The 13,079-nt window shown below is 39.9% G+C and overlaps 1 protein-coding gene across 5 annotated transcripts; it reads left to right on the top strand.

The window, feature by feature from the left end:
* Window positions 1-1,990: 1,990 nt before the first annotated feature.
* g3bp2a (G3BP stress granule assembly factor 2a) lies at window positions 1,991-12,248 on the top strand. 5 transcript variants are annotated; one of them, XM_039800442.1, is made up of 13 exons: window positions 1,991-2,166; window positions 4,038-4,156; window positions 4,242-4,323; window positions 4,822-4,995; window positions 6,089-6,179; window positions 6,309-6,414; window positions 6,562-6,742; window positions 7,033-7,134; window positions 8,966-9,068; window positions 9,167-9,226; window positions 9,424-9,555; window positions 9,669-9,796; window positions 10,906-12,248. In XM_039800442.1, exons 2-13 carry the CDS (start codon window positions 4,062-4,064, stop codon window positions 11,185-11,187), a joined length of 1,536 nt encoding a protein of 511 aa, XP_039656376.1. In that variant the 5' UTR covers window positions 1,991-2,166; window positions 4,038-4,061; the 3' UTR covers window positions 11,188-12,248. The 5 variants fall into 5 exon arrangements, with proteins under 5 accessions (XP_039656376.1, XP_039656396.1, XP_039656389.1 ...); XM_039800455.1 differs by having other exon boundaries at window positions 1,992-2,166; window positions 9,669-9,787; XM_039800449.1 differs by lacking the exon at window positions 1,991-2,166 and adding an exon at window positions 2,187-2,315.
* The last annotated feature ends 831 nt before the right edge of the window (window positions 12,249-13,079 follow it).

Here is a 13,079-nt window from a genome sequence, read left to right as displayed (position 1 = left end):
GTCCTTGAGTGCCGAGAAAGGCGCCTTTAAATAAAATGTATTATTATTATTATTATTATTATTATTAGCGTTAGGTAGCTACATAATTTGTGTATGTTTGGGTCCGCGGTTGCTATGACAACAGTGCACTAAAAGAGGAGTTCACTGACAAGAGGCCTTGATTTGAAGCAAACTACTCTAGAATCTAGCTAGATCACGCTCTAGATAAGCGAACTAATGGAGACCTTTTATAGGTGCAATAATGTATGCAATGAAGTTTTAAACATTAAGTGAAAAGCCATTTTTTAAATAGATAGCTAGGTGTTTGAGGAAAAAACAACTGCATTAGTGGCTTGTTGTACCAAATGTCCAGTTTTTCAATCAAACAACAAAGTTTGGGGACTGTAAAGACTTTTCTTTTTGAATAATGAATCCAATCTGCAGAGTGATTTAACATTGAATTACAAGCAAAGGAATATGGTATATTAATGGGGAAAAGGAGGGCCTGATTTACAAACTGCTTATATTTCAAAATAAAAAGTCAACAACTCTGTGGCCAGGATAGTTCAGTCAGTAGAGCGGGCGCACATATACAGAGGTTCATGCCTCGACGCAGAAGGTCCGGCGTTCAAGTCCGACCTGGGACGATTTCCTGCATGTCTTCCCCCTCTCTCCCCCTTTCATTGCTTTCCTATCATAAAAGGTGCTGTAGGTAGGATTGTGAAGATCCAGGATTTAGCCCTCCTACTTAGTCCCTCCCCCCTTTCCGCTAAAGCCCAAGACTAAGCCCCTCCCCCCACAAGGGAGAATGAATGTGTGTGCATGAGCAGTGACTGACACGAACAGTGACTGACACGAAGTTAGACACCCCCCCCTTTTACCTTGAATGTGACCGTGAGCAACTGCAACTGAGCAACTGAGGGGATCATTAAAGTGTTCTTTCTGATTGTTTTTTCCCCTATATTTAACTCTTCATTTTTACCTGAGCAACAAAATACATACTGATGTATAATGCTTCTGTTATATTTTTCTAATATAAGTGTTTTTATTTGATAGGATGTTGTGATAATACTGTGTTACCAAAATGATGGTGGATGCATTAACTGCTTTACCCAAAGTATAAGTCACAAAACTTGTTTGACCACTCGGTGGTGCTCAATATCCAGACTTTTTAAGCCCTACACCAGTGACCAGAATACTAAAAACATCAGGAACTATGCATCCCCATTGCTAAATGTATACATTTGTATCAAAACACAATTCTTGTTTCACTCTGCATGTTTACGCAAAGTCATGATGCCATGTTGTCATATGGGCACCTGCTATTGTTTTAAGACAGATTTGAACATTTGTGAACCTATCCTTAAAAAAGAGACTGGTCAAAATCAAAGCAACAGATACTGGGACATTCTGACTTTTTAGTCGTGACTCGTGAGTATAGGTCAAGCCTAAAAAATGCTGGATACAATTTTTGTGATGCAACTCAAAAGCATTTTTCACAAGATCTACCTGCCCAACTAGGTTGTAACTATTTTCACACCTTGTGATGAATAAACTTATCTTCAAATGTAAAATCTGGGAGTGCCCCTTTAAAACCATGGAAGATGTGTACCAAAAGGACAACTTTCATGGATTTTTCATTAAAAATGCAAATGTATGCCATTTTGTATTATAGGCTGGAAAGTACACAAAATGACACATGTATAAAACTGTATTTGTAGAATGAAGAGTTTTTGAGTTATAGGTCAGCAAAAAAGGCACTGAAGAGTAATAGGTAGTAGTATTAAGCAAAATAACACGACACAAGTGTGATGATCAATACGATCAATACTACTAGCTACAGTCAAGTTTAAGTTAATGTTTTTGGCACAGCATTGGTAGAAAGTTTGGGGGGCGTGGTTATTTGTTTGGCGTCATAATTTATGTTGCCTAGTGTAAACAGTCTATTGGCTGAATCTTTGTGATGGGGGTTCCCTGCCCCATATTGCAGGGGTAAAACAATAAATAGAACCTATCACTTTAAAACTTCAATCTCTGGTACAGCAGAGATCATAAACTGTTAGCTAGTTAGTGAAGCGAGGGAAATATCACTGTATAAACCTGGGCTATTTCAGAAAAGTTTATAGCGGGTTACTCGTAGATATTTATTACAAATAATTCTGTCTACATAGATAGGTCTTTTATAAGGTAAGTAAGCCATCCACCATCCACCAAGCTAGGCTATCAGACGGCTGACAAGCTAACGTTAACCGTACCGGCTAATCTTAGCTGCATTGTCTGGTCAAAACCACGGCTATTCGCTTGACAGGCAGTAATCATTCAAAGTGGCCAACAAGGTTTGTCACTACTGTACAAATGGCACACATTAGTTATAAGTTAAAATAACGAGTGTCATTTAAGTTAGTAAAATCTGCCTTCCTTTGTTTTCTTTGAGCTAGCATAGCACTCCACTTGTTCCATTGATAATGGCTCGACAGTCAGTGTAACGTTAAGTTGGGGGTAACGTTAATTTATTTTAAAGTTTGAGTAAACTTTATATTACCTTCGGGTTGTATCGATTATGATACAACTAATTATAAATCAGTAGTGGATGTCAATGTCGAAGACTCTCTGGCAAAACATGGACATACTTTATTGGTGCACTATCAACGGGCTCAACGTTATGTCTTAGGCTCGATGGTTTCCCCCGCTTGCAAGTTGTGATTGTGTGTGATAGTACAGCCACGTAACCTCTTGTTAGGTGTCAATTTTTCTGTGTTACCGAAAATACCGTTGTGTTTATTTAAAAGTGTTACTCCCGCACATTGTAAAAGTGACAGCAGCTGAAAGAAAAACGACGACGCCACAAGTTAGCTTAAGCTAACGCTAGCTAGCTCACTAGCAATGTCGCAAGCTCTGCGTTGATGCACTGTTTGCCGGGCTATGGTTAGCCATTTAGAATGACAGCGAAGAGGCCGGTAGTTGGAGGCTATATTCCTTCCATTGTTTTTGCAGTCTAGATAACGCTGACCTAGCTGACACTGTGGGCTCACAGTTTCTAGGACTGAAACATACGATGCAAATTATGAATCTGTCATGGCTGGTTAATGCACATGCGACAAACGTGAGACATTGCAAAATGTTGTTAGCATAGACATGAAAGGCCTGACTCATACAGTAGGCCACTTATCTACAAAGCAAAGGATGCACACATGTGTGTAACACATGTATGTGATGTATACTTTCTAAAAGTAGAATTTAATTGTAGGAAAGTTTATTTTCTCATTTTCCAAACTTGAACGCCTGCATCAGTCACTTCCCTTTTTATATCTACTACAGCCAGTTTTCCTCTTTGTCTCATTGGATGAACGTGATGGCGCAGTTGTGTGTTAGCTAGTTTAGCCAGCTAGCGAAACAGGCAGCTGTCTTGCTTCTGCTATTGAATTGATGTGGGTCAGATAAAACGTGGGCCTAATGAGACAAAGAAAGTAAACGTTGTTCTGTTAAAAGGAGACGTGATTCACCTTTTGTACTTTGTACTTGCTACTCAAACACAGCTATGCTGTTAACCCGAGGTACAACAAACGTTCATGAGTATTAATGTGGGCTTCCTTAAAATGGCCTGATAACTCATATAACGTTAGCGGTATAAGCTTAATTCCCCAAGTCATTCTCTTCTACATTCAGTTGCCAAATCGTTGGGAAAGCCTAGTTAAAACGAATGCGGTTTTATTACTGAAGCTCTGCCACAAATCCAACCTTTATGAAAGTTGAAATGTTCAGTTTGAACTAGTTTGGAAAGATGTTTCTTCAACTTTATGGTAATTTTTTAGGCTGTAGTTAGTAAGTGGTGCTGTTGAATTGTATTGTTACACAGAGTGATAACTATATTAGGATAGCATGTTAGGAAACTCATCCTCCATAGTTCAATCCACACCTCTCGAACCAAAACTAAATAACCTACATAAAGGTAGGGCTGTAGTATAGAACTGCATTGTTTTTTTATATAATGTGTTTGTGTGTGTTACATTTCTAGATGGCATTATTGCTATTTATTCCTTCTTTATCTTCTGTTTCAGCACTTAATATTGTTTACCAAAGAAATGGTGATGGAGAAGCCAAGTCCCCTGCTTGTAGGGCGGGAGTTTGTGAGGCAGTATTACACACTCTTAAACAAGGCACCAGATTTCCTGCACAGGTAATTAACAAAATGTGATGTGGAAGACACTACATTTGTTGGTGTTGGTAATGCTTTTTTAACAGTCATATTGTTGTACCATTAGGTTTTATGGGAGGAATTCTTCCTATGTTCATGGAGGACTTGATCCAAGTGGGAAGCTGGCAGAAGCGGTGTACGGGCAAGCGGTAGGTGCTACAGCCCAATAATGAAGATTCACATTTAAAATACTGTATTAGGTGAATGGTACAAGATTATTCACAGTGGTGATAAAATAAGTATTAATTTTAAAGAAATTGAACATAGCACTAAATAAATCATTGGCAGCATGTGAGGAGGGAAGAAATGTCGGAGGAAACGATGGTGACATGATTGTCATTCCATATTAAACCTTCCTTTTTTATAACAACCTTATATTTCCATATCAGTATTTCTGTTGATTGTGTCTGACCAAAATGGAGACATATATAAAAATATGTATCATCACCCTGTTTATTAAGGTTGAGCTAAGTAACAAAACACTGCCTAACCTCAGATTGTTGCTAACTGCCAAATTCTTGAAATAAATGGGAATCAGATTTATAGCATGGAAATATATCTTTTTAATTACAAGCTGATTTTGACAAATTTGTCACTCGTTTTCAAGTCATTAAAGGTGTTTGGTTATCTATTTGTCTCTGCATTAGGAAATCCACAAGAAGGTCATGTCCCTCCAGTTCAGTGAGTGCCACACAAAGATCAGGCATGTGGATGCCCATGCCACACTAAGTGATGGGGTGGTGGTGCAAGTCCTAGGAGAACTGTCCAACAATGGTCAGCCCATGAGGAAGTTTATGCAAACTTTCGTGCTTGCGCCAGAGGTGAGTACCCCTCTACCTTTCAGTAATGTTAACATTGAGATTACAGTAAGTGACAGTAACAAATGTTTATTTCCTAAGATTTTTGGCTTAATAAATGTAAAGAAATTTTGACATTTTATTGGCTCAAACATAGCTGAGAACTGGAGATCAGCTACTGTTGCTATATTGAAATTACTAACAAGTAGGGATGGTACGGTTCATGAAAAAACACCCGAACCGCTCGGTTCGGAGCATGTGTGTACCGCACGGTTCGTCAGTACACTGTTAAGCTGCACTAACCTCTTACTGCCGTAGTGCCCACTTTATACACCTATGTTAAAACACTAACTGGAAATGACGAGCGGGATGGGCGTGACAAACGCAACCGGGGGGGGGGTTTGGGGGGGGGGGGAGGGGGTGGGGGGGTCTAATTTCAAAATAGACTGTCATGGTGGCTCGTTCAGAGTACGATCTCATATTGTACTAAAATAGTTCACCGAAACGTGTTTCTGAAAACATTTTAAGCGAGAAATAGGCCATGCAGTTGCTGAATCTGTCTTCATTTCAGATCGACAAAGGTCAGTTTAAAAGATTTTCGTCAGCTTTTTGAGAGACACCGGGCGACCCGCTCCTCAAGTGGAGTGCGGGTCCGTACGGTCACGTCACGCATACGAAATGTCAAGTGGGAGAGAGGCTGCCCAGAGCTGGAGGATGCGCCAGCGTCGTTTAGTCTGGTGTGTGGGAACATTTTGGATTTCATGGTACCTATGATGAAATAAAACGATATATATAGAACTGCCACTGTGTGCATGTTTTGTGCAAAATGCATTCAATATGCTAATTTTAGCTATATATCATATGCTGAAGTATATTCTGGAGTGTTAAAGATTAAAAGAAAAAATAACAAGAACCGTACAGAACCGAAAACCGTGACCCTAAAACCGTGATACGAACCGAACCGTGGGTTTTGTGAACCGTACCACCCCTACTAACAAGATAAAAGTTAATTTGAGTCACTAGTGGGCCCAAAACAAATTCTATGGTTCTTTTTAATCTAATGTCATTGGCTTTTGATTTTTAAAATGGACTCAGTTTGCATGACAAATTTCCTTAGGGTTCAGTGGCGAACAAGTTCTACGTCCACAACGACATCTTCCGTTACGAGGATGAGGTCTTTGGAGACTCTGAAGCTGAGCTTGATGAAGGTAAGATGTTCACAAAAATCCCAAACAGACCTTGTTTTTTATTTGTGAGTTTTAGTTCATGGTGAAATGTGAGGATGCTTATGCAAATAATTTCCAAATTCCCAAATTGTTTTGCTTTCTCTCGCTTAGAATCAGAGGAGGAAGTTGAAGAGGAGCCAGAGGAGAGGCAGCCATCCCCTGAGCCACTTCAAGAAAGCCCCAACAGCACCACCTATTACGAACCTCACCCTGTCACGTATGCTAAAACTTCATCATGTCACTAATATTTTTTTTTTTTTTTTTTTACGGTTTCACATTTTAAAATTATTTAGCATGAAGGATTTTGCAGTTTAAATTTAGTTTATCTGTGGAAGTGACCGAATGCTGATTTGTGATTTTGTAGTAATGGAGTAGAGGAGCCCATGGAGGAGCCAGCTCCAGAACCTGAGCCAGAGCCTGAACCAGAGCCCAAAGTAGAGGAGATAAAGCCTGAAGTAGATGAGAAGGTTCTGGAAGAGATGGAGGAGAAAGCACCGTCACCGGTCCCTGTGGAGTCTCCACCAAACACACAGGAGCCTCCCAAGGTAAGACTGATGTGTCCATGTGGTTTCCTTGAATAAGTGCCAAAATGACTGTCCTTAAACTTTGCTCTTTGTTTGATATGTCAGCGATGCTACATATAAAATAATTTTATGTATTGAATCTCAAGTTTCTTAAATTTTCAGTCTTTTTATAATGCAGTCCAGCAGCGTATCACCCAGTCCAACAGATATTTACTGATGGCAGTAATATGCCCAAAGATATGCCTAATTATGTTATAGTAAGGTGTTGAGTGGTTATTGTTGCTAATAATGCATTACTGCATCCCTCACAGACTTTCTCGTGGGCCTCTGTGACAAGTAAAAACCTGCCTCCTAGTGGCACAGCTGCCTCTTCTGGAATCTCACCCCATGTTGTTAAAGCTACGAGCTCACAGGTAATCACCAAACCGCAGTGTTACGTTGCTTTTTCACTGCGGTAAGAAAAAATCCATACCGTCACAGCCCTAAACCCATGTACTGTATTCCATTAAGTCTCATGATTTCAAGACTTCGTCAGACTTTAAAAGTTTGATTTGTACAGCATTTTAGACTGGCTTTGGCTATATAAACATGCCTTTCATAGGAATGGGCAATATGATTTGAACTCCTATCACAGTACAGTTTTTATCGCCATATCACCATATAACATAAACTTTTTAAAGCAGTTTCAGAAAAATCAAATTAGAAATCAAATCAATTAATGGATAAAATCAAAAATGATATGAAAATGTCATACAAACATTAGCATTAGTATACATTGGTGTAATACAAAAAGACATTAATGCAATAGATTCCTTGCTAGAAACGGTTAGGGTTGGGTACAAAACTTTTTTTTTTTTGGTTACTGACCGAATTACGCCGCTACTACCGAACTTATCTGTCCGTTCTGCATGTGTGACAGAGTGGGGCTCCGACACCCACGCAGAGGTGCGGACAGAGCAAAATTACGTCGCCTCGGCAGTTTAAGTCACAGTGAGTCACGGCAATGCCGGTAAAGTGGTTGCAAGTGTAGTTGCACTTTCAAAAACTTCACGAAGACACCGCTGGCTGCAATATAATATAATGGTGCGATATTATCTCATGGTATATACTATACTACCGGCTGGCTAGTTAGCTTGCTTGCTAGCTAGAGGACTGGCACCAACCACAGTGCAGAGGAAGAGAGGTCTACGGTGTTTAAGTTTAACAGGATAAGCTATATTTAATCTCCTGGTGATCTCCTTGGTGTGTCAAGGCCTTACATGGTATAAATTATTGGCACAAATTACCACAACACCATATTTAACACTTTCCTTTATTGTGTTATAGATCTTTTTTTGTGCACGTTATAGGTTTACAAAGTGAAAAAGCCCAAAGTCCACCCCAAAGGCACTTACCATCTCCAACAGAAAACGCTGTTCAGAAACTGCTCCAAACAGCTCTATTGTAGTCCTGCCTTTACTTCCGTGACGAATGTGCGACACATGTTGCTGCTAGCATGGCACGCCCTCTTCTGACTGGGTAGTAGTCCTTACCTAGGTACTGCACGTTTGCTCCCAACAAAGATGGAATAGAAGTGTGATGCCACAATGGAAATAAGTTTGTAACTTTCTTCTGTTATCCTCGACAGTTCTGATAAATGTACAATGTCACTGTGATGGCATCTTGTTATGCATTTATGTCTGTTACTGTCTAATAAGTCAAATAAAAAAAAAAAAAAAGATTCCTCACTCTGTAGCTAAAACAGAGCTCAACACACAGGGTGAAAAGAGGAGCTGCAGCTAATTAATATATTTTTTATTAAACCATGTAAACCTATTCTGATATAACCTCCTAAATACAATTATAAACCTGAAAATGAGCATGATATGAGCACTTTAAATATTAATAAGTTTTCGAAATCCTCATAAACCACTCTTCACATCGCCATGAACAGCACTTATTTAAAAAGAAAATATGTCACTTTTAAAGCTGGTTCGCCTGTTACTCCCATGATTTCCTTACAAGCAATGTAGCATTTAAAAGGCTATCCACCACAGTGCTCACTACACATTGCACTCACTCCACGCTACATTACATCACTTCCAGCTAACTTAACGGAGAACGAGGGTGGAACAGCATCACCGATCTCTTATAACCAAATATTCAAGTTAACGGATTCTCTGGAGCACCATGTAAAAGCAACAATGATGTATGGTTGATTTTAATCTTTTTTTTATTTTATTTTATTTTTTTTAAATGGAACAGCCCAGAGTTGAAGCCAAGACCGAGACACAGACAGCACCTCTACGGACCAGAGACCAGCGCACACGCGACAGACCGGCCTTCACTCCTCGGGGTCCCAGGCCTGGTAATGCCAACACTCATTCCCCAAATTACGGGTTTCTCACTTTTTTTAGCTTCTCATTTGGTTTATTCTTATGTCCTGCACGTCTCTGTCACTATTAGATGGTGTAGCATCTTTGGAGTCACAAACTGGGAAACCACACTTGAGTTTTGTTAACAAAGGTAAACCGGTCACATCTAAATAAATCTCTAATCCTGTTTCTTGATTATGCTTTGATTACTTGTGAGAATGTTATTCAGTCATTGTGGTCTTACACATGGTATGGGTTTCACTTTCATGATGCTGGGGATTTGACTTTCTTAGATGTTGATGCATGTTAGCTGATCTGATGTGTTTTTATGACTGTTCTGACCTGCAGGTGGCAGGGGAGATGCTGAATCTGGTGACATTGATAGCAGGCGGATTGTCCGCTACCCAGACAGTCACCAGCTTTTTGTTGGCAACCTCCCACATGACATTGACGAGAGCGAGCTCAAAGAGTTCTTCTTGAGTAGGTTTCCTTGGAGAAGCAACAATATATGTTGTCAAAAAAATCCTTCAAAGCGTTTTCTTTTTGAGTGTGAATAAATATTGGTTAAATTTTTTTTTTTTTTCCTTCTTCAGCATATGGAAATGTTGTGGAGCTGCGGATCAACACCAAGGGCGTTGGTGGGAAACTGCCCAACTTTGGATTTGTGGTCTTTGATGACTCTGAACCTGTGCAAAGAATCCTGGGGGCCAAGGTACAAGGGGCATGTATTAAAATTTCATTACCCACTTTCATTCATTTGGTGGTGGTTTGGTGACACACATTTCTACATCTAGTCTACAATGTGACACGGTAGGGGTAAACCCCCACAGGAAATACCTTGTATGTTACAATACACATGTTATTTTTGTTTCACATTGACATGTCGGTACAAATCGGGCTCTTACCCAGATATCTAAGGCTGTGATCAGACCAACTATAGTTTAAAAAAACACCAGGAGCTGTGTTGCTGCAGATTAGATAAAATAGCAAAAAGTTAGCAAAAAGTTTCTCCAAACAGTAGATTGGAGCAATGCTAATGTACACCTGTCAAAGTATTTTCACTGGAACTTTTGATTGCTCTTTTTTTGATTGGTAGTCACAGTGCATTTATTGATGACTGGATTGTGCTGTTGAGCCAGGATCAACATATATTTTCGTATCCCCTCTTGTGGTGGAAACTCACTGGTCTCAAAGACAGGAATGAGGATTCTGTCTCTTACAAAAAATATCCCAGCCCAAAAGGCACAGGCAAAGACACTTTAGTAATGTATGGAAAATCTATATACCAATATACAAAATAAGTGCCCTATAAATGTGATATGTCAATAACCAAACTTATCTTTTGTCACGGTGATAACTGTAAACGGTAAAAATACTCCACTCAGGATACAAAGTAATCCACCCGGAATTTGCGCTTCAATGTTTTTGATTGACCGATGCAACATCTTGTTGTATGACATTCCGATGCGGCTAAGGTTTAGCCAGGTTTCACTTTTTTGCCAGATTATGCAGCCATTTATTTATTTTATTTTTTTTGTGGGTTCCTGCATTGGCACCCCAATTGCAACGTCATTCAAATTAATAAGGGGACTGCCTTTTTTTCGCCAATGTCAGCCTGAACACAGCCTTAGGGATGAAATAGTTTCACTGGTAGGGACACAGAACTTGTCAGGTCAGACCATTGTGACACAGCAGTGCTTACATGGGGTCTGGGACCGACTGACAAACTTGTGTGTGCAAACCAGTGAATGATGTGGGTTTTGAAATTGATTGGGGAAATATTCAGTCCTGGTTTCCCCCACTGTAGTAACAGTGCTTTTCTCCCTGCAGCCCATCATGTTTCGAGGCGAGGTGCGTCTGAATGTGGAAGAAAAGAAGACTCGGGCGGTGCGTGAACGAGAGACCCGTGGCGGAGGTGACGAGCGTCGGGACATGAGGCGCAACGACCGGGGCCCTGGAGGTTCGAGAGGCATCGTGGGAAGTGGAATGATGCGAGAACGTGACGGGAGGGGACCACCACCTCGAGGCGGCATGGCCCCGAAACCTGGCATGGGATCCGGAAGAGGCTCCGGTGGCCAGGGAGAGGGTCGCTTCACAACCCAGCGCCGCTGAGAAGAGCACCACATGCAGTGTGGAAGTAGTACCGCGTTCTTCATCTTCAACCGTTCTCGTTAACGAAAAGAAATCTTCATGTATAAACGTATATATTTGTTTTTTTGTTTTATTTTTATTTTTTGTTCCCTCTTTGCTTTGGAATGTGACACAGCCTGTCAACCTTTGTTTGTGAAATAGACAAAACAAAATAAGCAAACAAAAAAATTCACTTATTAGTTGTGAGCTGAGCATCCTTTTCAGGTATCTCAAGAATTCACAAACTTTAATTTGTAAATTCGTGAAAAAAGGCGAAACCAACCAGGAGTAATCTGCCACATTAGGAGGGACTGATGGGACTTTTAACTACGATAATACAGCCCATCATTTGGAAAAGAGATTATATGCCTTGACTTAACTGGGGCGCTGCTTCACGAAATCCCTCTATTGCACATTTTATATGGTAGTTTTCTGCCCGTTACTGTTGGAAAAGAGTGAGATGCAAAATTTGTGCAGTTCCAGGGGAAAAGCTTGCCTTTTACTTTTTTCCTTTTGAGAGACCACTGCTTCAAAATTGCATAATGCACTCATCAATATGCACTAATGGGTACTTTTTGTCGTATTACATTGACATCCATGCTCGGAATGCAGCTGGAGAGACCGGTTTTGTCTCAAAACGATGCGACTTTCCGGGGCAGACCTCGCTCACAGCCCGTCTGCTGTGACCAATGTACTTTTCACACTTTTGACCCAAAACTACGCTTCAATTACTGGCTGGATGGACAAGATGACAAGCAAATCTACATTATATTTTTCCTCATTTATAAATCGAATAAGAAATATAAAAAAGCTCAAATCCTGGACTTTCACCAAATGAGTGGGGGGACAAAGGATACACAAGAAACGAAGTTGAACAATCTAAGAGTGGTGGCTCGCTCTGTTTTTTCTTTTGATTTCAAGTTTGTTTTTCTTCATGTTTTTCCCTGCCAGCTAGACCGCAAAACTGGGATGGACGACCCCTTCCCTCTTTCTTCCCTCCCTTCCTCTCAGAGTAACAGAATAAATGTACAGCAAAAATCATAGTTTACTGTATGTTTTTGTTTTCTGTGTATTTTTTTTAATTTCTCTCTCGACTTTATAAAAGCATGAATGGTGCCTTCTATTTCACCTTTTCCAGTCTTAGTCCCCAAGCGGTTTGGGGCATTCTGCCTCTTAATATAGAGCTGCTCATTTTGAACTATTGTTTTTGGGAGCAAATAGGAAAAAAAACAAAAAACCCTGCAGTGTTCACAAGTTTTTTTTTTTTATTTAATTTTATTTTTTCTTCTCCCCAGGTGCATTTTTCACCTTTTTTCATTTTTCCATACTATTTTACTACCTAAGATGATCTGCTGTGAGTTTTGTACATTTGTTTTGTATGTTGTCTGTTCTTGGGTTTTGTAGAGACAATAGGTGCCTCCAGTTCTATTAAATGTTAAATGGTTAAGAGGTGCATCTGAAGAACAATCCCCCAAAAAAAAGGTACATTAAAGAAGTGAAATGCTTGCTCCTTGGTTTAAGAAGTCGTAGCTCTACACAACCGTGATTTCAGTGAACTAAGGTTTCCCGCTTTGAGACGGTAAAAGTCTCACAATGATCCTTACTTTCAGTCTGACCATAGTTTTTGCAACTCATGGCAAAAAAGTCGTCGGACTGTTCGTTTCTCAGCAACAATTTTCTAATGATCTGTGTGGGTGGGCTGGCCGTAGTACCAGCCTACAGACTAGCAAATAATTGTGCTCACTTTTCTAGCTGTTTATGCATTTGTATTTTCATATGCTGATTATTCATTGTGCTTCATTTTTTATTTTTTTTTATTCATTTATTTTTTCCATTCAAGACAAGTCTGATCTGAACACCATACTAGTCGTCTC

Source organism: Perca fluviatilis, chromosome 1, assembly GCF_010015445.1.
Source record: "Perca fluviatilis chromosome 1, GENO_Pfluv_1.0, whole genome shotgun sequence".
Classification (NCBI taxonomy): domain Eukaryota; kingdom Metazoa; phylum Chordata; class Actinopteri; order Perciformes; family Percidae; genus Perca; species Perca fluviatilis.
Note: the sequence above shows the minus strand (reverse complement) of the source record. Positions and strands in the feature narration are given on the sequence as shown.

Excerpts from the sequence above, each read along its gene's own strand:
- g3bp2a (XM_039800442.1), top strand. The coding sequence starts at position 4,062 with ATGGTGATGGAGAAGCCAAGTCCCCTGCTTGTAGGGCGGGAGTTTGTG. Across the intron at positions 4,996-6,088 it reads CTTTCGTGCTTGCGCCAGAG|GGTTCAGTGGCGAACAAGTT; the intron begins GTGAGTACCCCT and ends AAATTTCCTTAG. Across the intron at positions 6,180-6,308 it reads TGAAGCTGAGCTTGATGAAG|AATCAGAGGAGGAAGTTGAA; the intron begins GTAAGATGTTCA and ends TCTCTCGCTTAG.